Raw genomic sequence first — 27,994 nt, 5'->3', positions numbered from 1 at the left:
GGAAAAACCCTTTTTGGAAAAGACCTCCTTGGACAAATCCAGTTTGAAAAAGCCTTTTTGGACGACTCTTTCCCTCAGATTAATACGATTTCCCATTGTTTCCCATGCCCAGAAAGCCATTTAGAGGATGGAGCTGGACCTACCAGGAGGAGGAGGAGGAGGAGGAGGAGCTGAGGAAGGGCTGATCGAGTTCTACGGCTCCTTCAGGGAGATGTTTGAGTTCTTCTGCAAGAACACGACGATCCACGGCACCGTCCGCCTGGTGTGCTCGGGCAGGAACCGCATGAAGACGGCCTTCTGGACGCTGCTGCTGCTGGCCAGCCTGGCCATGCTCTACTGGCAGTTTGCCCTCATGTTCAGCCAGTTCTGGGCCTACCCCGTGGTGCTCACCATGTCCGTGGACTCCGAGCCCAAAATGTTCCCGGCCGTCACCATCTGCAACCTGGATCCCTCCAGGTGAGCTGAGCTTTGGGAAGGGTCTGGGATGTGTTCCTAAAGGTTTGGGAAGGGTCTGGGATGTGTCCGGGACACGTCCCTAAAGGTTTGGGAAGGGTCTGGGACGTGTCCCTAAAGGTTTGGGAAGGGTCTGGGATGTGTCCTAAAGGTTTGGGAAGGGTCTGGGACATGTCCCTAAAGTTTGGGAAGGGTCTGGGATGTGTCCCTAAAGTTTGGGAAGGGTCTGGGATGTGTCCCTAAAGTTTGGGAAGGCTCTGGGATGGGTCCTAAAGGTTTGGGAATGGTCTGGGACATGTCCCTAAAGGTTTGGGAAGGATCAGGTGTGTGTCCTTAAGGTTTGGGAAGGGTCTGGGATGGATCCCAAAGGTTTGGGAAGGGTCTGGGATGTGTCCGGGACACGTCCCTAAAGGTTTGGGAAGGGTCTGGGATGTGTCCTAAAGGTTTGGGAAGGGTCTGGGATGTGTTCCTAAAGTTTGGGAATGGTCAGGAACACGTCCCTAAAGGTTTGGGAATGGTCTGGGATGTGTCCCTAAAGGTTTGGGAAGGGTTTGGGATGTGTCCCTAAAGTTTGGGAATGGTCTGGGATTGTCCTAAAGGTTTGGGAATGGTCTGGGATGTGTCCCAAAGGTCTGGGAAGGGTCTGGGATGGGTCCCTAAAGTTTGGGAAGGGTCTGGGATGTGTCCCAAAGGTTTGGGAAGGGTCTGGGATGGGTCCTAAAGGTTTGGGAAGGGTCTGGGATGTGTCCCTAAAGGTTTGGGAAGGGTCTGGGATGGGTCCTAAAGGTTTGGGAATGGTCAGGGATGTGTCCCTAAAGGTTTGAGATTGGTCTGGGATGTGTCCAAAATGTCTAGGAAGGGTCTGGGACACATCCCTGAAGGTTTGGGAAGGGTCTGGGACATGTCCCTAAAGTTTGGGAATGGTCTGGGATGTGTCCTAAAGGTTTGGGAAAGGTCAGGGACACGTCCCTAAAGGGTCTGGGATGTGTGCCAAAGGTTTGGGAATGGTCAGGGATGTGTCCCAAAGGTTTGGGAAGCTGGTCAGTGGGAGACCAGAAATGCGGAATTTTTCCTGAAATGCAGAATTTTCCCAAAATGTGGATTTTCAGTAACTGAAGCTGTTCCTGCAGGTTTGAGCTGGTCAGTGAGAGACCAGAAATGCAGAATTATTCCCCAAAATGTGGATTTTCAGTAACTGAAGCTGTTCCTGCAGGTTTGAGCTGGTCAGTGAGCAGCTGGAGCAGCTGGAGCGCATGGCCGAGGAGTCGCTGACCTTCCTGTACGGCCCCAAGGCCGCGGCCAGGCTGTCCCAGCTCAGGGACAGGGACAGGGACAGGGCCAGCGCCATCCGTGTCCAGGCCTGGGCCAACCTCAGCAGCGCCGGCTTCAGGCTCAGCCACAACTTCTCCCTGGTCAGGATGTGGGAGCCCAAGGCCGGCAAAAAACATTCCAGAGTGGGATTCCGGCTGGTGAGCGGCGCCCGGGGGAGCCTCGGGGTGCTCGGGGTGGGGGTGCACCCCAAATACCTGGGGATTCATCCCAGAGAAGCTGGGGATTCACCCCAAAATACCTGGGGGTTACCCTCAAAATACCTGGGGATTCACCCAAAATACCTGGGGATTCATCCCAAAATACCTGGGGGTTAACCTCAAATTACCTGGGGATTCACCCCAAAATACCTGGGGGTGCACCCAAAATACCTGGGGATTCACCCCAAAATACCTGGGGGTTACCCTCAAAATACCTGGGGATTCACCCCAAAATACCTGGGGGTGCACCCAAAATACCTGGGGATTCACCCCAAAATACCTGGGGATTCACCCCAAAATACCTGGGGATTCACCCCAAATTACCTGGGGATTGGGGTGGGGATTCACCTCAAAATACCTGGGGAGTGGGGTGGGGATTCACCCCAAAATACCTGGGGAGTGGGGTGGGGGTACACCCTGAAATACCTGGGGATTCATCCCAGAGAAGCTGGGGATTCACCCCAAAATACCTGGGGATTCACCCCAAAATAATGGGATGGGGATGGGGATTCACCCCAAAATACCTGGGGAGTGGGGTGGGGGTACACCCTGAAATACCTGGGGATTCATCCCAGAGAAGCTGGGGATTTACCTCAAAATACCTGGGGATTCACCCCAAAATACCTGGGGATTCACCCCAAAATACCTGGGGGTTAACTACAAAATACCTGGGGACTGGGGTGGGGATTCACCCCAAAATAATGGGATGGGGATGGGGATTCACCCCGAAATAGCTGGATGGGATTTACACAAAAATTGTCTATTATTATTAGGGGAATAATAATAGTTACCATATAATTATATATATATATATATATATATATATATATATATATATATATATATATATATATATATATATATGTGTGTGTGTGTGTGTGTATATGTAAAAAAAAAATATATATAAAAAGAAAAGTTATGTGTTAATATAATATATAATTTATATAATATAATTAATGATAATGATAATAATAACAATAATTCCCATAATAGTAAAATATTATGGTAATAAGCTATTACCATTATGGCTATAACAATAATTCCCATATAATACAGTAATACATATAACATTCTATAACAACCATCCCATAATACCAACAATAAATCCCACCCTAATAACAGATCCTGCCCCTTTCCCTGTGCCCAGTGCAACTCCACGGGCGGGAATTGCTTCTACACCTCGCACCCGTCGGGCACGGAGGCGCTGCTGGAGTGGTTCCGCTTCCACTACATGAACGTCATGGCCCAGCTGCCCCCGGGGCTGGCCCAGCACCAGCAGCACTTCCAGGACCTGGTCTACTCCTGCCAGTACGACGGGGAGCCCTGCCGGCCCGGGTGGGTGCGGGGGGCACGCGGCCCCGGGCTCCGCCTGGGAAATCCACCCGGATTGGGAGGAGGGGGTTGGTAGGGAAAGGGGAGAAAGTTCTGGAATGGGCGCTCGGGGAGGTGGTGGAGTCACCGTCCCTGGGGGGTTTAACAAAGCCTGGAGGTGGCACTGGGGGCCAGGGTTGGGTTGGGTTGGGGTGTTGGGTTGATGGTCTTGGAGGTCTCTTCCAAGCTGGGGGTTCTGAGAATTTGGGGGAATTTTGGGAATCCCCAGGAGCCATGGAGGTGGTGGAGTCACCATCCCTGGGGGGTTTAGCAAAGGCTGGGTGTGGCACTGGGGGCCAGAGTTGGGTTGGGTTGGGGTGTTGGGGCTGGCTTGGACTCGATGGTCTTGGAGGTCTCTTCCAACCTGGGAATTCTGGGAATTCTGTGATTCTGTGAATTTGGGGGAATTCTGGGAATCCCCAGGAACCACGGAGGTGGTGGAGTCACCATCCCTGGTGGGTTTAACAAAGCCTGGGGCACTGGGGGCCAGGGTTGGGGTGGGGTGTTGGGGATGGGTTGGATTTGATGGTCTTTAAGGGCTCTTCCAACCTGGGGATTCCGAGAATTTGGGGGAATTCTGGGAATCCCCAGGAACCGGGGAGATGGTGGAGTCACCATCCCTGGTGTGTTTAACAAAGCCTGGGTGTGGCACTGGGGGCCAGAGTTGGGTTGGGTTGGGGTGTTGGGGCTGGCTTGGACTCGATGGTCTTGGAGGTCTCTTCCAACCTGGGAATTCTGGGAATTCTGTGATTCTGTGGATTTGGGGGAATTCTGGGAATCCCCAGGAACCACGGAGGTGGTGGAGTCACCATCCCTGGATGGGTTTAGCAAAGCCTGGAGGTGGCACTGGGGGCCAGGGTTGGGTTGGGGTGTTGGGTTGATGGTCTTGGAGGTCTCTTCCAACCTGGGGATTCTGGGAATTCTGGGAATTTGGGGGAATTCTGATAATTTGGGGGAATTTTGGGAATCCCCAGGAGCCACGGAGGTGGTGGAGTCCCCATCCCTGGATGTGGCACTGGGGGCCAGGGTTGAGTTCAGCTGTTGGGGCTGGTCTGGTCTTGGAGGTCTCTTCCAACCTGGGGATTCTGGGATTCTGTGAATTCTCTGAATTTGGGGTTTCCAGGGAATGCACAGCTCCTTCCCCCTGTCCCAAACACACCCAGCTTGGAATTAAGGTGCTGTCACCCTTGTAATTAAAACCCCATTAAATCTCTCCTGATTTTCCATTAAAACCCCATCAAATCTCTCTTGACTTTCCAGTGATTCCCATTTTCCCAAACACATCCAGCTTGGAATGAAAGTGTCTCCACACTCATAATTAAAAGTGCATCAAATTTTGATTTCCCAGTAAAATCCATCAAATCTCTCTTGATTTCCCAGTAAAACTCCATCAAATCTCTGTGGTTGATTTCCCAGTAAAATCCATCAAATCTCTCTTGTTGATTTCCCAGTAGAATTCCATCAAATCTTTCTTGATTTCCCAGTAAAATTCCATCAAATCTCTCTTCTTTTTCCAGTAGAATCCCATCAAATCTCTCTTCCTTTCCCAGTAGAATTCCATCAAATCTCTCTTGATTTCCCAGTCAAACCCCATCAAATCTCTCTTGACTTTCCAGTGATTCCCATTTTCCCAAACACATCCAGCTTGGAATCAAAGTGTCTCCACACTCATAATTAAAAGTGCTTGAAATCTTCCTGATTTCCCAGTAAAATCCCATCAAATCTCTCTTGATTTCCCAGTAAAATCCCATCAAATCTCTCTTGATTTCCCAGTAAAATCCATCAAATCTCTCTGGTTGGTTTCCCAGTAAAATCCATCAAATCTCTCTTCCTTTCCAGTAAAATCCCATCAAATCTCTCTTCCTTTTCCAGTAGAATTCCATCAAATCTCTCTTCCTTTCCCAGTAGAATCCCATCAAATCTCTCTTGATTTCCCAGTAGAATTCCATCAAATCTCTCTTGTTGATTTCCCAGTAAAACTCCATCAAATCTCTTATTGATTTCCCAGTAGAATCCCATCAAATCTCTCTCTTCCAGTGATTCCCATTTTCCCCAACACTTCCAGCTTGGAATTAAGGTGACAAATCAAACAATTAAACCCCACCAAACCTCTGCTTTTCCAGTGACCACGTTCACTTCCACCACCCAGTTTTTGGGAGCTGCTACACCTTTAACAGCGAGGGGACAGATCCCTTCTGGGCAGCCACCAAGCCAGGAATTCCTTACGGTGAGTGACCTGCAAAATGGGCAAAAAAGAGCTGAAAATCAAGAGAATTCATGCAATTTGTCCTCAGTGCAGGATTTGGTGACAAATTCTGGCATTTCTTTTGTGGCACAAATCATTGTGCCACCACCATGTTATTGTTTTAAGCCCCAGCAGCATCTGGGCTTAAAAAAGCAGAATTCATTTTTTGTTTGGAGCAGGATGTTCTCACAGCGTTTATTGCAGAATATTGGGGTTTTTTGGGTTTTATTTATAGGGTTATTTATTATTTATTATGGGATTATTGAGGGTTTGGAGTGGCTGCCATTGTCACCAGGGCTCTGAGGATTAAAAATGGCTCTTGAGGGATCCCAGAAGCCAAATCTGGGTTTGTTAGATTTTATTTATAGGGTTGTTATTATTTAATATGGGATTATTGGAGGTTTGGAGTAGCTGCCATTGTCACCAGGGCTTTAAGGACTAAAAATGGCTTTTTTGGGATCCAAACTGAGGGAACCCAGAACCCAAATCTGGGACCCAAACCCAAACAGGAGGGATTTGCCCAGTGCTGGGCACTCCAGCTGTTCCCCTGTCCCCCCAGCTGTTCCCCAGCTGTTCCCCAGCTGTTCCCCAGCTGTTCCCCTGTCCCCCAGCTGTTCCCCAGCTGTTCCCCTGTTCCCCAGCTGTTCCCCCAGCTGTCCCCAACCCCACTGTGTCCCCAGGGCTGTCCCTGATCCTGCGGGCCGAGCAGAAGGAGCACATCCCGCTGCTGTCCACGGTGGCCGGGGTGAAGGTGATGATCCATGGCCACAACCAGACCCCGTTCCTGGAGCACGAGGGCTTCCACATCCGCCCGGGCATCGCCACCACCATCGGCATCCGCCAGGTGGGCACTGGGTGAACCCAACCATCCCAAACCAACCCATCCCAAACCAGCCCAAACCAACCCAAACCATCCCAAACCATCCCGAACCATCCCAAACTATCCAAACCAACCCATCCCGAACCATCCCAAACTATCCAAACCATCCCAAACCAACCCATCCCAAACCATCCCTCCACTGGCATCCGCCAGGTGGGCACTGGGTGAACCCAACCATCCCAAACCAACCCATCCCAAACCAGCCCAAACCAGCCCAAACCAACCCAAACCAACCCATCCCAAACCATCCCAAACTATCCAAACCAACCCATCCCAAACCATCCCAAGCCATCCCTCCACTGGCATCCGCCAGGTGGGCACTGGGTGAACCCAACCATCCCGAACCATCCCAAACTATCCAAACCAACCCAAACCAACCCAAACCAACCCATCCCAAACCATCCCAAACCAACCCAAACCAACCCATCCCAAACCATCCCAAACCAACCCAAACCAACCCATCCCAAACCATCCCAAGCCATCCCTCCACTGGCATCCGCCAGGTGGGCACTGGGTGAACCCAACCATCCCAAACCATCCCAAACTATCCAAACCAACCCAAACCATCCCAAACCAATCCATCCCAAACCATCCCAAACTATCCAAACCATCCCATCCCAAACCATCCCCAACCATCCCAAACCTTTTGCCATCTGCCAGGTAGGCACTGAGTGAACCAATCCAACCAACCCAAACCATCCTAAATCAACCCCAACCAAACCAACCCAAACCATCCCAAACCATCCCAACCATCCCCAACCATCCCCAACCATCCCAAACCAACCCCAACCATCCCAAACCATCCCCAACCATCCCCAACCATCCCAAACCAACCCAAACCAACCCAAACCATCCCCAACCATCCCCAACCATCCCCAACCATCCCAAACCATCCCCAACCATCCCCAACCATCCCAAACCAACCCAAACCAACCCAAACCATCCCCAACCATCCCCAACCATCCCCAACCATCCCAAACCAACCCAAACCATCCCAAACCATCCCCAACCATCCCCAACCATCCCCAACCATCCCCAACCATCCCCAACCAACCCCAACCATCCCCAACCATCCCGAACCATCCCAACCATCCCCAACCATCCCAACCATCCCCAACCATCCCCAACCATCCCCAACCATCCCAAACCATCCCAAACCATCCCAAACCATCCCAACCATCCCCAACCAACCCAAACCAACCCAAACCAACCCAAACCATCCCAACCATCCCCAACCAACCCAAACCAACCCAAACCAACCCAAACCATCCCTTTTGGCATCCGCCAGGTGGGCACAGTTCCCTGGGGACACCTGGTGGGCTCGGGCTCCTCTCCTTCCTCTCCTCTCTCTGCTCAGCCCCAAATAAAAAGACCCCAAATGTTCTTGTGTCTCTCAAAACGTTGGAGCCTGATTTCATTCCCAGTTAATAGATATTGGATATAAAACAGAAAATATTAAAGTATAGGATATATTACATATTAATAGATTGCATTAATTGATATTGTTTCCCTGATATTAATTAGGGATTAATAAGGTCCAAGGTCCAGCTCTGCTGCTCATTAACTCCCTGCCCTTGCCGCAGTGAAGTCCTGAGGGTGCTGGCTGGCTCTAATTAACCCCGCTAATCAATCAATCACTCACTAATTAATGAACCCTGCTAATTAATCATCCTCGGTGCCCCCGCAGGACCAGGTGAATCGCCTGGGTGGAAACTACGGCAGGTGCACCACGGACGGGGCCGACGTGGCCGTGGAGCTGCTCTACAACACCTCCTACACCCTGCAGGTACTGAGCCTGGCCTAGCTAAGCCTGGCTTAGCCGGGGTCTAACTGCTCTACAACACCTCCTACACCCTGCAGGTACTGGGCCTGGCCTAGCTAAACCTGGCTTAGCCAGGCTGAAACTGCTCTACAACACCTCCTACACCCTGCAGGTACTGGGCCTGGCCTAGCTAAACCTGGCTTAGCCGGGGTCTAACTGCTCTACAACACCTCCTACACCCTGCAGGTACTGAGCCTGGCCTAGCTAAGCCTGGTTTAGCCGGGGTCTAACTGCTCTACAACACCTCCTACACCCTGCAGGTACTGGGCCTGGCCTAGCTAAGCCTGGCTTAGCCGGGCTGAAACTGCTCTACAACACCTCCTACACCCTGCAGGTACTGGGCCTGGCCTAGCTAAACCTGGCTTAGCCAGGCTGAAACTGCTCTACAACACCTCCTACACCCTGCAGGTACTGAGCCTGGCCTAGCTAAGCCTGGCCTAGCCAGGCTGAAACTGCTCTACAACACCTCCTACACCCTGCAGGTACTGGGCCTGGCCTAGCTAAGCCTGGCTTAGCCGGGCTGAAACTGCTCTACAACACCTCCTACACCCTGCAGGTACTGAGCCTGGCCTAGCTAAACCTGGCTTAGCCAGGCTGAAACTGCTCTACAACACCTCCTACACCCTGCAGGTACTGAGCCTGGCCTAGCTAAACCTGGCTTAGCCGGGGTCTAACTGCTCTACAACACCTCCTACACCCTGCAGGTACTGAGCCTGGCCTAGCTAAGCCTGGCTTAGCCAGGCTGAAACTGCTCTACAACACCTCCTACAGCCTGCAGGTACTGAGCCTGGCCTAGCTAAACCTGGCTTAGCCAGGGTCTAACTGCTCTACAACACCTCCTACACCCTGCAGGTACTGAGCCTGGCCTAGCTAAGCCTGGCTTAGCCAGGCTGAAACTGCTCTACAACACCTCCTACACCCTGCAGGTACTGAGCCTGGCCTAGCTAAACCTGGCTTAGCCAGGCTGAAACTGCTCTACAACACCTCCTACACCCTGCAGGTACTGAGCCTGGCCTAGCTAAACCTGGCTTAGCCAGGCTGAAACTGCTCTACAACAACAACTCCAATTTTTTTTGCCCTTTTCTCCTAAAAGCTCCATCTTACAGATTTGGAATTTTTTCTGATTTACCCAAATTTTTTTCACCCTTTTCTCTAAGAGCTTCATCCTACAGATTCACAATTTATTTTTATTTATCCAATTTTTTTACCCTTTTCTCTAAGAGCGCCATCCTTCAGATTCAGAATATTTTTGATTTATCCAAATTGTTTTTACCCTTTTCTCTTAAGAGCTTCATCCTCGATAATCAGAATTTATTTTCATTTATCCAAAATTTTTTTGCCCTTTTCTCCTAAGAACCTCCTCCTGGACATTCTGAATTTATTTTCATTTTTCCCAATATTTTTCCCCTTTTCTCCTAAACGTTCCATCCTAGAGATCTGCAATTTCTCCTGACGCATCCGATTTTTGTTTTCCCTTTTCTCCTGCCCGTTCCACGCTGGAAACGTGGATTTGTTTGGCTGACCCCGGTGTTTTCCCTGTCCCCAGGCCTGCCTGCAGTCGTGTTTCCAGCGGGCCATGCTGCAGCGCTGCGGCTGCGGCTACTTCTACTACCCGCTGCCCGCCGGCGCGCGCTACTGCGACTACAGCCGCCAGCCCGCCTGGGGTGAGGCACAAAACCAAATAAAATATAAATTATAAATTATAAATTATAAATTATACATTATAGTAACCATAACAACCCCCTGGGATTGCCTGGATCCCAAGAAAACAACCCTGGGATTGCCTGGGAATAGCGACTGCAGCCGCCAGCCCGCCTGGGGTGAGGCACAAAACCAAATAAAATATAAATTAATTATAAATTATACATTATAGTAACCATAACAACCCCCTGGGATTGCCTAGATCCCAAGAAAAATTCCCTAGGATTACCTGGGAATAGCGACTGCAGCCGCCAGCCCGCCTGGGGTAAGGCAGTCAAAATAAACAAAATATAAAATATAAAATATATATAATATATAATATATAATATATAATATATAATATATCATATATCATATATAATATATAATATATAATATATAATATATAATATATAATATATAATATATAATATATAATAACAAAAACAAACCCCTGGGATTGCCTGGGAATAGCGACTGCAGCCGCCAGCCCGCCTGGGGTGAGGCACAAAAACAAATAAAACATAAATTGTAAATTATAAAATGTAAAATATAGTAACCATAACAACCCCTGGGAATAGCAACTGCAGCCGCCAGCCCACCTGGGGTAAGGCACAAAAACAAATAAAATATAAATTAATTATAAATTATAAATTATAGTAACCATAACAACCCCTGGGATTTCCTGGATCCCAAGAAAACACCCCTGGGATTACCTGGGAATAGCGACTGCAGCCGCCAGCCCGCCTGGGGTGAGGCACAAAAACAAATAAAATATAAATTGTAAATTATAAAATGTAAAATATAGTAACCATTACAACCCCTGGGAATAGCGACTGCAGCCGCCAGCCCGCCTGGGGTAAGGGCGTCAAAATAAACAAAATATAAAATATAAAATATAAAGTATAAAATATAAAATATAAAGTATAAAATATATATAATATATAATATATAATATATAATATATAATATATAATATATAATATATAATATATAATATATAATATATAATATATAATATATAATATATAATATATAATATATAATATATAATAACAAAAACAAACTCCTGGGATTGCCTGGGAATAGCGACTGCAGCCGCCAGCCCGCCTGGGGTAAGGCACAAAACCAAATAAAATATAAATTAATTATAAATTATAAATTATAGTAATCATAACAACCCCCTGGGATTGCCTGGATCCCAAGGAAACACCCCTGGGATTACCTGGGAATAGCGACTGCAGCCGCCAGCCCGCCTGGGGTGAGGCAGTCAAAATAAACAAAATATATAAAATATAAAATATAAAATATAAAATATAAAATATAAAATATAAAATATAAAATATAAAATATAAAATATAAAATATAAAATATAATATATAATATATAATAACAAAAACAAACCCCTGGGATTGCCTGGGAATAGCGACTGCAGCCGCCAGCCCGCCTGGGGTAACGCACAAAAACAAATAAAATATAAATTGTAAATTATAAATTATAGTAACCAGAACAAATCCCTGGGATTGCCTGGATCCCAAGAAAACAACCCTGGGATTACCTGGGAATAGCGACTGCAGCCGCCAGCCCGCCTGGGGTGAGGCACAAAACCAAATAAAATATAAATTGTAAATTATAAATTATACATTATAGTAAACATAACAACCCCCTGGGATTGCCTGGATCCCAAGAAAACACCCCTGGGATTACCTGGGAATAGCGACTGCAGCCGCCAGCCCGCCTGGGGTGAGGCACAAAACCAAATAAAATATAAATTAATTATAAATTATACATTATAGTAACCATAACAACCCCTGGGATTGCCTGGATCCCAAGAAAACACCCCTGGGATTACCTGGGAATAGCGACTGCAGCCGCCAGCCCGCCTGGGGTGAGGCACAAAAACAAATAAAATATAAATTGTAAATTATAAAATGTAAAATATAGTAACCATAACAACCCCTGGGAATAGCGACTGCAGCCGCCAGCCCACCTGGGGTGAGGCACAAAAACAAATAAAATATAAATTGTAAATTATAAATTATAATAACCAGAACAAATCCCTGGGATTGCCTGGATCCCAAGAAAAATTCCCTGGGATTACCTGGGAATAGTGACTACAGCCGCCAGCCCACCTGGGGTGAGGCACAAAACCAAATAAAATATAAATTAATTATAAATTATACATTATAGTAACCATAACAACCCCCTGGGATTGCCTGGATCCCAAGAAAACACCCCTGGGATTACCTGGGAATAGCGACTGCAGCCGCCAGCCCGCCTGGGGTGAGGCAGTCCAAATAAACAAAATATAAAATATAAAATATAAAATATAAAATATAATTAATATATAATATATAATATATAATATATAATATATAATAACAAAAACAAACCCCTGGGATTGCCTGGGAATAGCGACTGCAGCCGCCAGCCCGCCTGGGGTGAGGCACAAAAACAAATAAAATATAAATTGTAAATTATAAATTATAATAACCAGAACAAATCCCTGGGATTGCCTGGATCCCAAGAAAACAACCCTGGGATTACCTGGGAATAGCGACTACAGCCGCCAGCCCGCCTGGGGTAAGGGAGTCAAACAAAATATAAAATATAAAGTATAAAATATAATATATAATATATAATAACAATAATAAATCCCTGGGATTGCCTGGGAATAGCGACTGCAGCCGCCAGCCCGCCTGGGGTAAGGGAGTCAAACAAATAAAAATATATAATGATGATGATGATAATGATAATGATAAAAATAATTCCTCAGAATTCACTGGATCTCAGGAAAACATCCCTAGGATTGCCTGAATCCCTGGGGAAAAAAATAAATCACTGGAAATTCCTGAATCTTGGGAAAAAATCCCTGGGACTGCCTGGGAAAAATCCCTGGGATTTCCATGGAAAAAATCCCTGGGATTTCCTGAATACCTGGGAAAAAAATCCCTGGGATTTCCATGGAAAAAATCCCTGGGATTTCCTGAATACCTGGGAAAAAAATCCCTGGGATTTCCATGGAAAAAATCCCTGGGATTTCCTGAATACCTGGGAAAAAAATCCCTGGGATTTCCTGAGTCCCTGGGGAATCCTTGGAGTCCCAGAATTCCCTGGGATCATTGATCCATGGGGTGGGAGTTATCTTTAAGGTCCCTTCCAACCCAAAATTCGGGGATTTCAGGATTTAATTCTGATTATTTTCCTTCGGGATAATTCCAAAGGGAGTGGGAATTATTCCTGGGAATTCCCAGCCCTGTTCCTTCCATCCCCTTTTCCAGGGCACTGCTTTTACCAGCTCTACTCCCGGCTCAGGAATCACCGCCTGGATTGTTTCCAGCACTGCCCCAAACCCTGCAGGTGAGCCCCAAAATCCCAATCCAAATTCCAATCCAGTCCTCCCATCTCTGAACAATTTAATTTAAATTTAATTAATTCGAAATTTAATGTCATCCAAATTAAATTTGATCTAAATGCACTGGAAATTGAAATTACATTGAAATTTAATGTTGTCATATTTTTCTCGTTTAAATGTAATTATTTATATTTAGTCTATTTAATCAATGTTTAATTTAATACATTTATTTATATGTATTATATTTAATTGTTCAGGGTTTATTTTGTGAGCTGAATTGGGAAGCTTTTCCCAAAGGTTCTGAAGAGCTGCCCTGGGAATTTTCTGGATTTCTGGGAATTCTCCCTGGGCAGCTCCTGGTGCTCAGAATTCCAAGCTTTTTCAGAATTCCTGGTTTTGTCTCCCCAGGGAATCCCTGTACAAGGTCTCAGCAGGCACGGCCAAGTGGCCCTCGGCAAAATCCCAGGTACGGCAAAAATTCCCAGTAATGAAAAATCCTGCACCAACCAAAATTCCAACAGAAACATTCCAGTATCAAATATTCCAGTACCAAATCTCCCAGGGACAAACATTCCAATGGTCCAGTCATGGACATTCCAATAACGAATATTCCATTAGGAATATTCTGATGGAAACATTCCAATGACAAATATTCCAGTTCCAAACATTCCAACGCCAAAATTCCAAGGCCAGAATTCCATTAACAATATTCCCTTGGAAACATTCCAATGCCAACATTCCAATGCCAACATTCCAATGCCAACATTCCAATGCCAACATTCCAATCCAAATATTCCAATGCCAAATATTCCAATGCCAACATTCCAATCCAAATATTCCAATGCCAAATATTCCAATGCCAACATTCCAATCCAAATATTCCAATGCCAAATATTCCAATGCCAACATTCCAATGCCAACATTCCAATGCCAAATATTCCAATGACAAATATTCCAATGCCAACATTCCAATGCCAACATTCCAATGCCAACATTCCAATGCCAAACATTCCAATGCCAAACATTCCAATGCCAAATATTCCAATGCCAAATATTCCAATGACAAATATTCCAATGCCAACATTCCAATGCCAACATTCCAATGCCAATATTCCAATGCCAACATTCCAATGCCAACATTCCAATGCCAATATTCCAATGCCAAATATTCCAATGCCAACATTCCAATGCCAACATTCCAATGCCAAATATTCCAATGCCAACATTCCAATGACAAATATTCCAATGACAAATATTCCAATGCCAACATTCCAATGCCAACATTCCAATGACAAACATTCCAATGCCAACATTCCAATGACAAATATTCCAATGCCAACATTCCAATGCCAACGTTCCCGTGGCAGGACTGGGTGCGCCAGGCTCTGCGGCACCAGAACGGCTACAACTCCAGCAGCAGCAGGTAAATCCTGGGGTCATCCCCGTCCCAACGGGGTCATCCCCAACCCAATGGGGTCATCCCCAACCCAACAGGGTCATCCCACTCCAATTGGGATCATCCCCATCCCAACGGGATCATCCCAGTCCCAACGGGGTCATCCCAATACAATTGGGATCATCCCCGTCTCAATGGGATCATCCCAGTCCCAGTGGGGTCACCTCGATCCATGGGATCATCCCAACCAATCCATGGGGTCATCCCCATCCCAATGGAATCATCCCAATTCCAACAGGGTCATCCCCATCCCAATGGGATCATCCCAGTCCCAACGGGATCATCCCCATCCCAACGGGGTCATCCCCATCCCAATGGGGTCACCCTGATCCATGGGATCATCCCAACCAATCCATGGGGTCATCCTCATCCCAACGGGATCATCCCAGTCCCAACGGGATCATCCCCATCCCAATGGGGTCATCCCAATTCCAACAGGGTCATCCCCATCCCATTGGGGTCACCTCAATCCATGGGATCATCCCAACCAATCCATGGGGTTGTCCCCATCCCAATGGGGTCATCCCCGTCCCAACGGGATCATCCCAGTCCCAACGGGGTCATCCCCATCCCAATGGGGTCATCCCAATTCCAACAGGGTCATCCCAGTCCCATTGGGGTCATCCCCATCCCATTCCTGGGATCATCCCAATCCCAATGGGATCATCCCCGTCCCAATGGGATCATCCCCATCCCAGTGGGGTCTGGGATGGGCAGGGAGGGCAGCAGGAAATCCTGGGATATTCCCAATCCATGGGGTCTGGGATGGGGAGGGAGGGCGATGGGAAAACCTGCATCATCCAAAAAAACCCTAAAAAAACCCAAGAAACCATCAAAAAACCCCAACAAATCCCCAATAAACTCCCAGTAATTCTCCAGTAAGCCCCCAAAAATGTGCCCCAGTCCCAACTGGGAATGCCCTGGAGCCAACTGGGAATGTCCCCAGTGCAGACTGGGAATTTACCCCAGTCCCAGCTGGGAATGCCCCTCAGTCCCAACTGGAAATGCCCCCCAGTCCCCACTGGGAATCCCCCCCGGTGCCCACTGGGAATGTCCCCAGTGCAAACTGGGAATTGCACCCATGCCCACTGGGAATGTCCCCAGTGCAAACTGGGAATGCCCCCCAGTGCCAGCTGGGAATGTCCCCGGTGCCTACTGGGAATGTCCCCAGTGCAAACTGGGAATGTCCCCAGTGCCCACTGGGAATGTCCCCAGTGCAGACTGGGAATGCCCCCCAGTCCCAACTGGGAATGTCCCCAGTTCCAACTGGGAATTCCCCCCGGTGCCCACTGGGAATCCCCCCAGTCCCAACTGGGAATCCCCCCGGTGCCCACTGGGAATGTGCCCAGTCCCAACTGGGAATTGCACCCATGCCCACTGGGAATGTCCCCAGTCCCAACTGGGAATGTCCCCAGTTCCAACTGGGAATTCCCCCCGGTGCCCACTGGGAATCCCCCCGGTGCCCACTGGGAAGGCCGCGGTGCCCACGGGGGGTGCCCGGCGGTGCCAGCTGTGCTGCCAGCTGTGCTGCCAGCTGTGCTGCCAGCTGTGCTGTCCCTGCAGGAGGGACATTGCCAAGGTCACCATCTTCTACCGCCAGCTCAGCTCGCAGGCCGTGCACGAGGCCCCGCTGCTCTCGGTAGGTGCCAGCTCCTCCCGGCCCTTCCCGAGGAATTCCTGACGCGTCCAGCAGGGGTTCCTTCCTGAAATTCAATTTCTTACCTTGCCTTTTACAGGATAGAAAAATACATCTCTTTATTTAAGTGATCACACTAATTATTAATTAATGTAAATTAATGTTCCCTTTCTTTTTATATTACATATCAATAAATCTGTTTATTTCTATGATAACATTAACTATTAATTGACAGAAATTAATTATATTTCTATCATCTATCCATTTATAAATTTTGTTTATATTTATTTATGGCTCTACTTCTATGATAACATTCACTATTAATTAACAGGAGTTAACTCTATTTCTATCATCTATCCATTTATGTATTCATTTATAAATTTTATTTATATTTATTTATGGCTTTATTTCTATGATAACATTAACAATCAATTCACAGGAATTAATTCTATTTCTATCCTCTATCCATTTATGTATCCATTTATAAATTTTATTTATATTATGGCTTTATTTCTATGATAACATTCACTATTAATTCACAGGAGTTAATTCTATTTCTATTATCTATCCATTTATAAATTTTATTTATATTTATTTATGGCTTTATTATAACATTAACTATTAATTCACAGGAATTAATTCTATTTCTATCCTCTATCCATTTATAAATTTTATTTATATTTATTTATGGCTCTATTTCTATGATAACATTAACAATCAATTCACAGGAATTAATTCTATTTCTATCCTCTATCCATTTATAAATTTTATTTATATTTATTTATGACTCTATTTCTATGATAACATTAACAATCAATTCACAGGAATTAATTTTATTTCTATCATCTATCCATTTATAAATTTTATTTATATTTGTTTATGGCTTTATTTCCCTGGCAGCAGGGAGGGATTTTTCCAGCTGCCTGCAGGAATGTCCTTGGGAATTTCTCTTTTTCCCAACCCCGTGGATTCCATGGGTGCCACCAGCAGAATTCCTCTTCCCAGAGCTCAGATAAATTAAAAAATCTGAGTTTTTTCCCCCCAGGAGATCCTGCTGCTTGGAGCTTTGGGATTGGTTTGGGGTTTTCATTTATTGGGAAATTCCACAGAAAATGATTGGAAATGGAACCACTGATCCCATGAGCTCCAGCTATGGGTGTGAGGGATAGAAAAAACATGGAAAAATCAAAATAAACCCCAAAGTCTGTGCCATACCTGAGCATTTTGGGTTTTCCAGGAGATCCTGCTGCCTGGACCTTTGGGATCCGTTTTTGGGGTTTTTTATAGGGAAAATTATTGGGAAAATGATTACTGATCCCCTGTGCTCCAAATATGGGTGTGAGGGATAGAAAAATATAGAAAAATCAAAATAAACCCCAAAGCTGTCTCCTAACTGAGCATTTTGGGTCTTTTAGGAGATCCTGCTGCTTGGAGCTTTGGGATTGGTTTTGGGTTTTCATTTATTGGAAATTCCACAGAAAATGATTGGAAATGGAACCACTGATCCCATGAGCTCCAACTGTGGGTGTGAGGGATAGAAAAAACATTAAAAAATCAAACTAAACCCCAAACTCTGTGCCATAGCTGAGCATTTTGGGTTTTCCAGGAGATCCTGCTGCTTGGAGCTTTGGGATTGGTTTTGGTATTTCATTTATTGGGAAATTCCACAGAAAATGATGGAAATGGAACCACTGATCCCATGAGCTCCAACTGTGGGTGTGAGGGATAGAAAAAACATTAAAAAATCAAACTAAACCCCAAACCTGTCCCATCCTTGAACATTTTTGGGTTTTTTAGGAGATTCTGCTGCTTGGAGCTTTGGGATCCATTTTGGGTTTTTTTTAGAGAAAATTATTGGGAAAATGAGTTACTGATCCCAAATATGCTCCAAATATGGGTGTGAGGGATAGAAAAATATAGAAAAATCAAAATAAACCCCAAAGCTGTCTCATACCTGAGCATTTTTGGGGTTTTCAAGGAGAAGCTGCTGCTTGGAGCTTTGGGATTGGTTTGGGGTTTTCCCTTAGGGAAATTCCACAGAAAATGATGGAAATGGAACCACTGCTCCCACGAGCTCCAGCTATGGGTGTGAGGGATAGAAAAAACACAGAAAAATCAAACTAAACCCCCGGTACTGCACCACAGCTGAGCATTTTTGGTTTTCCAGGAGAACCTGCTGCTGTCCAGCATGGGCAGCCAGTGGAGCCTCTGGTTCGGCTCCTCGGTGCTCTCGGTGGTGGAGATGCTGGAGCTGCTCCTGGACACGCTGGTGCTGTCCCTGCTCTGCTGCCTGCAGCGGCTCCGGGCCAGCCCGGGGGGCTCCAGCCCCAGCCCGGGGGGCTCCAGCCCCAGCCCGGGGGGCTCCAGCCCCAGCCCCAGCCCCGGGAGCTCCAGCCCCAGCCCCAGCCCCAGCCCCAGCCCGGGGGGCTCCGGCCCCAGCCCGGGGGGCTCCAGCCCCAGCCCGGGGGGCTCCAGCCCCAGCCCCGGGGGGCTCCAGCCCCAGCCCCAGCCCCAGCCCGGGGGGGCCCCAGCCCCGGGAGCCCCGCCCGGGGGGCTCCAGCCCCAGCCCGGGGGGCTCCAGCCCAGGGGGTTCCAGCCCCAGCCCCGGGGGGCTCCAGCCCCAGCCCCAGCCCGGGGGGCTCCAGCCCCAGCCCGGGGGGCTCCAGCCCCAGCCCAGGGAGCTCCAGCCCCAGCCCGGGGGGCTCCAGCCCCAGCCCCAGCCCGGGGGGCTCCAGCCCCGGGAGCCCCAGCCCCAGCCCCAGCCCGGGGGGCTCCAGCCCCAGCCCCAGCCCCGGGAGCCCCAGCCCCAGCCCCAGCCCGGGGGGCTCCAGCCCCAGCCCCAGCCCGGGGGGCTCCAGCCCCAGCCCGGGGGGCTCCAGCCCCAGCCCAGGGGGCTCCAGCCCCAGCCCCAGCCCGGGGGGCTCCAGCCTCGGCCCCGGGAGCTCCAGCCCCAGCCCCGGGGGGCTCCAGCCCCAGCCCCAGCCCGGGGGGCTCCAGCCTCGGCCCCGGGAGCTCCAGCCCCAGCCCCGGGGGGCTCCAGCCCCAGCCCCAGCCCGGGGGGCTCCAGCCTCGGCCCCGGGAGCTCCAGCCCCAGCCCCGGGGGGCTCCAGCCCCAGCCCCGGGGGGCTCCAGCCCCAGCCCCAGCCCCGGGGGGCTCCAGCCCCAGCCCCAGCCCGGGGGGCTCCGGCCCCAGCCCCAGCCCGGGGGGCTCCAGCCCCAGCCCGGGGGGCTACAGCCCCAGCCCGGGGGGCTCCAGCCCCAGCCCGGGGAGCTCCAGCCCCAGCCCCAGCCCGGGGGGCTCCAGCCCCAGCCCCATCCCGGGGGGCTCCAGCCCCAGCCCCAGCCCGGGGGGCTCCAGCCCCATCCCGGGGGGCTCCAGCCCCAGCCCGGGGGGCTCCAGCCCCAGCCCCATCCCGGGGGGCTCCAGCCCCAGCCCCAGCCCGGGGGGCTCCAGCCCCAGCCCCAGCCCGGGGGGCTCCAGCCCCAGCCCCAGCCCCAGCCCGGGGGGCTCCAGCCCCAGCCCCAGCCCCGGGCTCTGCCTGGCCCTGGGCACTTCCAGGGAACGGCGGGAGCAGCCTGGGAAGGGGCAGGGGGAGCCCAGGGCTCGGGGCAGCTGCTGGGGGGGCTGGGAACAGCCAGGAGCTGGGAGGAGCTGGGGGCTGGAATTCCCAGATCCTGGGGGAACAGTGACAGGGATGTCCTGGATGGAGAGCTGAGGGGGCTGGAATTCCCAGATTCTATGGGAAGGGTCACAGGGATGTCTTGGATCCACAGCTGAAGGGGCTGGAATTGCCAAATTCTGGGGGAAAAGTGACAGGGACGTCCTGGATGGAGAGCTGAGCATGGGAATGCTTGGAATTCTCCTGGAATTCCCAAATTCTGGGGGAACAGTGACAGGGACGTCCTGGATGGAGAGCTGGGAGCTCCCTGAGCATTGTCAGTGCTTGGAATTCCCAAATTCTGTGGGAAGGGTCACAGGGATGTCCTGGATCCCCAGGTGAGCATGGCAATAATTGGAATTCTCCTGGAATTCCCAAATTCTGTGGGAAAAGTGACAGGGAAGTCCTGGATCCACAGCTGAAGGGGCTGGAATTCCCAAATTCTGGGAGAAAAGTCTCAGGGATATCCTGGATCCTCCCCTGGCATCTCCCTGAGGGTGGAAATGTTTGGAATTTACCTGATCCTGCTGGAAAAGTGCCAGGGGTGTCCTGGATCCACAGCTGGGAGTTCTTGGAATGCACCCAGGCTCTGGTCCCAGCTGGAATTCCCAAAAACTCCTCCTGGAATTCCCAAACCCCCCCTGGAATTCCCAAACCCCTCCTGGAATTCCCAAAAACCCTCCTGGAATTCCCAAAACCCCCCCTGGAATTCCCAACCCCCCCCTGGAATTCCCAAAAACCCCTCCTGGAATTCCCAAAATCCCTCCTGGAATTCCCAAAAACCCCTCCTGGAATTCCCCAAAACCCCCCCCTGGAATTCCCAAACCCCTCCTGGAATTCCCAAAACCCCCCCTGGAATTCCCAAAAACCCCTCCTGGAATTCCCAAAAACCCCTCCTGGAATTCCCAAACCCCCCCTGGAATTCCCAAAAATCCCCCCTGGAATTCCCAAACCCCTCCTGGAATTCCCCAAAACCCCCCCCTGGAATTCCCAAACCCCTCCTGGAATTCCCAACCCCCTCCTTCCCTCTGGAATTCCTGCTGCTTTTGGATTTCCTGGGTGATTCCCACCGAGTCCGACTCTTCCAGAGGGAAATAAAGAGGAAAAAAAACCAGGATTGGGAATTCTTTAGGTCCCAGAAAAAGCCTCTGATTCCTGTGGAATGCTGTGGTTTTATTGCAGATAACAGAGAAAATGTTAATTTTTGTTAATTGTTGTTAATTGTTGTTAATTTTTGTTAATTTATCTGTACACAAAACGGAATAAACAACTTTATTTTTGATGGGGATGTTTGCACAGGAGCCTTTTACTTTCCTGAAACCCACAAACTTTGGTTTGATAAATTATTTTTTTTAAATAATAAAATTCCCTGAAAACAGATTTTGGACTTTTTTTAATAAAAAAAAAAAAAACAGATTTTTTGTGTGCCATTCTCAGCCTGGAGAAGGAAAAGGGGTTAAAAATGCAGATTTTGGTTAATGCAGCAAGAAATCAGGCTGAGAAGGAGGAGGGAAGGAGTTTTTATCCAGATTTTATTAGGAGTGCTTGAAGAGACCAGAGAAGGGAGAGGGGAAGGCAGAGAGCACAGGGAAGAGCTCTGGAGTTGCACAAAGGGGATTACAGAGAGAAAATCGGGAGTGCCAGAGGTGCAGGGAGGGAAAGGGTTAAAAATTCCTGGGGCAGAGGGAGGGAGGAGAGCAGGGAGGGAGGGGAATTTTATTTACAGCCAGGGCAGAGCCTCGGGCTGGCCAGAAACCTCTGGGGTGGGGAAAAACCTCTGAGGTGGGGAAAAAAACCTCTGAGGTGGGGAAAAAAACTTCTGAGGTGGGTAAAAACCTCTCTGAGGTGGGCAAAAATCTCTCTGAGGTGGGCAAAAACTCCTCTGAGATGGGCAAAAACTCCTCTGAGGTGGGCAAAAACCCCTCTGGGGTGGGCAAAAACCCCTCTGGGGTGGGCAAAAAATGTCTGAGATGGGGAAAAACCCCTCTGGGGTGGGCAAAAACCTCTCTGGGGTGGGCAAAAACCTCTCTGAGATGGGCAAAAAATGTCTGAGATGGGCACAAACCTCTCTGAGATGGCCCAAAGCCCTGTGAGATGGCCAAAAACCCCCTGAGATGGCCCAAACCCCTCTGAGGTGGCCCCAAACCCCTCTGAGGTGGCCCAAACCCCTCTGAGATGAGCAAAACCCCTCTGAGGTGGGCAAAAAAGGCTTCTGGCCTGGCCAAAAAATGTCTCAGGTGGCCAAAAACATCTGAGATGGCCCAAACCCCTCTGAAATGGCCCCAAACCCCTGTGAGGTGGCCCAAACCCCTGTGAGGTGGCCCCAAACCCCTCTGAGGTGGCCCCAAACCCCTCTGAGGTGGCCCCAAACCCCTCTGAGGTGGCCCAAACTCCTCTGAGATGGCCCAAACCCCTCTGAGGTGGCCCCAAACCCTTCTGAGGTGGCCCCAAACCTCTCTGAGGTGGCCCCAAACCTCTCTGAGATGGCCCAAACCTCTCTGAGATGGCCCCAAACCTCTCTGAGATGGCCCAAACCCCTCTGAGATGGCCCCAAACCTCTCTGAGGTGGCCCCAAACCTCTCTGAGGTGGCCCCAAACCCCTCTGAGGTGGCCCCAAACCCCTCTGAGGTGGCCCCAAACCCCTCTGAGGTGGCCCCAAACCTCTCTGAGGTGGCCCCAAACCCCTCTGAGATGGCCCCAAACCTCTCTGAGGTGGCCCCAAACCCTTCTGAGGTGGCCCCAAACCCCTCTGAGATGGCCCCAAACCCCTCTGAGGTGGCCAGAAAGGATCTCTGGCCTGGCCAAAGGGTCCCCAGGTGTCCCCAGGTGCCACCTCTGGGCACAGCAGCCGCTCCACCCAAGCTGCTCCGTGCTGGCACCAAGGTCCCACCCAGGTGTCCCCTCCTGGTGTCCCCAGCCCCGTTCCCAGTGGGAATTCCGGGCCCAGCCCCACCCCCGCGGTTTGAGGAGCTGTTCCCCAGTGAGCCCCGTTGCCATGGAAACGGGGACATCCCACCCATCCCTCCAAAATTCCCTTTTTTCCCTCAGCCCATCCGTCCCCAGGGCCCGGTGTCACCTCCCGGCCCCTTCTGGACCCAAAGCCCAAACCAGGAATGGCTGAGGGACCCCAAAATCCAACCAGGAATGGCTGAGGGACCCCAAAACCCAAACCAGGAATTGGTGAGGAACCCAAAAATTCAAACCAGGAATGGCTGAGGAACCCAAAATCCAACCAGGAATGGCTGAGGGACCCCAAACCCAAACCAGGAATTGGTGAGGAACCCAAAAATTCAACCCAGGAATTGCTGAGGAACCCAAAACTCCAACCAGGAATTGGTGAGAAATTCCAAAACTCCAAAATTCAAACCAGGACTGGTGAGAAACCCAAAACTCCAAAATCCAACCAGAAATGGCTGAGGGACCCAAAAAATCAAACCAAGAATTGGTGAGAAACTTCAAAACCCAAACCAAGAATTGCTAAAAAACTCCAAAACCCAACCCAGGAATTGTGAGAAACTCCAAAACTCCAAAATCCAACCAGGAATGGCTGAGGAACACAAAAATTCAACCCAGGAATTGGTGAGGGACCGAAAACTCCAAAACCCAAACCAGGAATGGCTGAGGAACCCAAAACCCAAACCAGGAATTGGTGAGGAACCCAAAAATTCAACCCAGGAATGGCTGAGGAACCAAAAACCCAACCCAGGAATTGCTAAAAACCCCAAAAATTCAACCCAGGAACTGGTGAGAAACTTCAAAGTTCAACCCAGGAATTGCTAAAAAACTCCAACCAGGAATTGGTGGGAAACCCCAAAATTCAACCCAGGAATGGCTGAGGAACCCAAAACTCCAAAACCCAAACCAGGAATGGCTGAGGGACCCAAAATCCAACCAGGAATGGCTGAGGACCCCAAAACCCAAACCAGGAATTGGTGAGGAACCCAAAAATCCAACCAGGAATGGCTGAGAAACTCCAAAACCCAAACCAGGAATGGCTGAGGGACCCCAAAATCCAACCAGGAATGGCTGAGGAACCCAAAAATTCAAACCAAGAATTGGTGAGAAACTCCAAAACTCCAACCAGGAATTGCTAAAAACCCCAAAATTCAACCCAGGAATTGCTGAGGAACCCAAAACTCCAACCAGGAATTGGTGAGAAATTCCAAAACTCCAAAATTCAAACCAGGACTGGTGAGAAACTCCAAAACTCCAACCAGGAATTGGTGGGAAACCCCAAAATTCAAACCAGGAATTGCTGAGAAACCCAAAACTCCAAAACCCAAACCAGGAATGGCTGAGGAACCCAAAAATTCAACCCAGGAATGGCTGAGAAACTCCAAAACTCCAAAACCCAACCCAGGAATGGCTGAGGGACCCCAAAATCCAACCAGGAATGGCTGAGGAACCAAAAACCCAAACCAGGAATGGCTGAGGAACCAAAAACCCAACCCAGGAATGGCTGAGGGACCCCAAAATCCAACCAGGAATGGCTGAGGAACCAAAAACCCAAACCAGGAATGGCTGAGGAACCAAAAACCCAACCCAGGAATGGCTGAGGGACCCCAAAATCCAACCAGGAATGGCTGAGGGACCCCAAAACCCAAACCAGGAGTGGCTGAGGAACCCAAAATCCAACCAGGAGTGGCTGAGGAACCCAAAACCCAAACCAGGAATGGCTGAGGGACCCAAAACTCCAACCAGGAATTGGTGAGGAACCCAAAACTCCAACCAGGAATTGGTGAGAAATTCCAAAACTCCAAAATTCAAACCAGGACTGGTGAGAAACTCCAAAACTCCAAAATCCAACCAGGAATGGCTGAGGACCCCAAAACCCAAACCAGGAATTGGTGAGAAACCCAAAACTTCAAACCAGGAATTGGTGAGGAACCCAAAAATCCAACCAGGAATGGCTGAGGAACCAAAAACTCCAACCAGGAATGGCTGAGGAACCCCAAAATTCAACCCAGGAATTGGTGAGGGACCGAAAAATTCAACCCCAAAATCCAACCAGGAATTGCTGAGGAACCCAAAACTCCAACCAGGAATTGGTGAGAAATTCCAAAACTCCAAAATCCAACCAGGAATGGCTGAGGGACCCAAAAATCCAACCAGGAATGGCTGAGAAACTCCAAAACCCAAACCAGGAATGGCTGAGGAACCAAAAACCCAAACCAGGAATGGCTGAGGAACCCAAAACTCCAACCAGGAATGGCTGAGGAACCCCAAAATTCAACCCAGGAATGGCTGAGGAACCCAAAAACCCAAACCAGGAATGGCTGAGGAACCCAAAAATTCAAACCAGGAATGGCTGAGAAACTCCAAAACTCCAACCAGGAATGGCTGAGAAACTCCAAAACTCCAACCAGGAATGGCTGAGAAACTCCAAAATTCAACCCAGGATTTGCTGAGGAACCCAAAACTCCAACCAGGAATTGGTGAGAAATTCCAAAACTCCAAAATCCAACCAGGAATGGCTGAGGACCCAAAACCCAAACCAGGAATTGGTGAGGAACCCAAAAATTCAAACCAGGAATGGCTGAGAAACTCCAAAACTCCAACCAGGAATGGCTGAGGGACCCCAAAATTCAACCAGGAATTGGTGAGGAACCCAAAAACCCAAACCAGGAATGGCTGAGGGACCCCAAAATTCAAACCAGGAATGGCTGAGAAACTCCAAAACTCCAACCAGGAATGGCTGAGAAACCCCAAAATTCAACCCAGGATTTGCTGAGGAACCCAAAACTCCAACCAGGAATTGGTGAGAAATTCCAAAACTCCAAAATCCAACCAGGAATGGCTGAGGACCCCAAAACCCAAACCAGGAATTGGTGAGGAACCCAAAAATTCAAACCAGGAATTGGTGAAAAACTCCAAAACCCAAACCAGGAATGGCTGAGGGACCCAAAATCCAACCAGGAATTGGTGAGAAATTCCAAAACTCCAAAATTCAAACCAGGACTGGTGAGAAACTCCAAAACTCCAACCAGGAATTGCTAAAAACCCCAAAATTCAACCCAGGAATTGCTGAGGAACCCAAAACTCCAACCAGGAATGGCTGAGGAACCCAAAACTCCAAAACCCAAACCAGGAACTAGTGAGAAACCCAAAACTCCAACCAGGAATGGCTGAGAAACCCAGAACTCCAATCAGGAATGGGTGAGGAACCCAAAAATTCAAACCAAGAATTGGTGAAAAACTCCAAAACCCAAACCAGGACTGGTGAGAAACTCCAAAAATTCAACCCAGGAATTGCTAAAAAACCCCAAAACCAAAACCCAACCCAGGAATTGTGAGGAACCCAAAACTCCCAAACCCAACCCAGGAATTGTTTAAAAACTCCCAAATTCCGTGCCCACCCCTGCAGGAATTCTCTGCAGCTCCCGGGTTTCTCTTGCACAAATCACAAAGTTTTTGCTGTTCCCCATCCTGATTTTGCCATTTCCTGATATTTTGGCTGTTCCTGATCCCTCAATCCCAAAACCCTCCCTGCACTTCTCTCCTGGAAGCTGCAAGGATGATTAATTAGTGATAATTAATCAATGGATTTGATGATCTCAGAGGCATTTTCCAGTGAATAATTCCGTTTGATGCCGGGCCCAGCTCAGCTTCTCAGCCCTGGATTTTTGGTTAAACAAATCCAATCTTCCAATCCCTTTTTTTAAAATTATTTTTTCCTTTCAAATCTCCAAGGAATGTCCCAGCTCAGAGGCAGCAAGGTTGGAATAACCTGGAAAAAACCTCTGGAATATTGAAAATCCCAGCTGGAATCAGAGATCCAAAGCCAGACTGGATCCAAGTCCAGGCACTTGGGTCAAAGAAAAAGAGAAAAATTCCCCCAGATCCCCAAAAATCCCAAGGGTGGAGGATCCTGGAGGCTGAGGGGGTTTGGATTTTCAATTCCTGGGGTTAAATCCAAGAGAAAAACACTCACAGCCCCTTGGAAAAATCCATGAAAATGGATAAAAGAGAAAAAAAAAAAAAAAAATTCCAATTTAGGGCATCAAACCTTCCAGGCAGGGTGGCACAACACAAATCCAGGCAGGAAAAAAACAACAAAATGTTCATTTTTTCATCTCCTTCAGAGCCTGGAAATGCTCCAATTTCAAATTGAGAATGGAAATGGAATTTTCTGAGCCCCTTCCTCACCCTCCCCTGTGGAATTCGGAGCCCAAACCCCCCCAGGAACCCCCCAGGAGAAATAAAAAACCCCAAAAATGCAGAAATAAAAACCCAAGAAATGCAGAAACGGGGAGAAGTGCATCCTGATCGTGTTTATCCTGGAGAAATTTTCACTTTGGGGACTGCAGGGTGTCGGGTTCATCTCAGATTTTGAGGCTTTGATGGAAACACGAAGGGAAAAAGGGGAGGAAAGAGAGGAAAAATCGGGATGGAGGGGAAAAAAAAACAACAAAAAAAGGCAATTTTGGAGAAATATTCCTTAAAAACGCCACGGGGAAGGAGGGAAAAAAATCCTGCCATGAAATACAGACCAACTGTATTGAATCAAAATTGCACTAGTCCTCTGGGCACATCAATAATAAGAATAAATTAAATACTTAAACAATTCCACTGGTTAAAAAAGACAGCACAAAACCCATAACAAAACAAAAAAAAAACCCCCCAAATACTGTCAGGTAGGAAAAGTGCACCAAGTTGCTTTGATACATGAACTCTAAATATTTAAAGTACCAATAAATGTTAAATAAATCCATTGTCTTGCTGCTTTTTGCATCAATATTTACATTTTTTTTTTTCCCAACTTCATGATTTCAGCAGAGTCTGAGCTTCCAGGGTGCAGCTGGCCAGGATTTGTGGCCAGAATTCCCAGAAAAAAGTGAAATCAAACGACACAAGAAGTGGAAGCTGTGGTTTTTTTTCCTGTTCTCCAAAGGATCTGTCGGGTTTTGA

General features: G+C 48.8%; 1 protein-coding gene across 1 annotated transcript; it reads left to right on the top strand.

The window, feature by feature from the left end:
• The first annotated feature begins 112 nt into the window (after positions 1-112).
• On the top strand, positions 113-27,994 carry SCNN1D (sodium channel epithelial 1 subunit delta). Its single transcript, XM_059866414.1, is given in 15 exon segments — positions 113-456; positions 1,667-1,922; positions 3,130-3,317; positions 5,477-5,580; positions 6,279-6,442; positions 8,166-8,264; positions 9,847-9,964; positions 13,262-13,340; positions 13,744-13,801; positions 14,703-14,758; positions 16,355-16,468; positions 17,305-17,359; positions 17,361-17,467; positions 18,591-18,757; positions 27,978-27,994. Coding segments are annotated over 15 exon segments (1,911 nt in total). The 5' UTR covers positions 113-127.

The sequence above is a fragment of the Haemorhous mexicanus genome, chromosome 23, assembly GCF_027477595.1.
Source record: "Haemorhous mexicanus isolate bHaeMex1 chromosome 23, bHaeMex1.pri, whole genome shotgun sequence".
NCBI lineage: Eukaryota > Metazoa > Chordata > Aves > Passeriformes > Fringillidae > Haemorhous > Haemorhous mexicanus.
The sequence above is the reverse complement of the archived record's forward strand: the minus strand, read 5'-3'. Positions and strand labels throughout refer to the sequence as shown.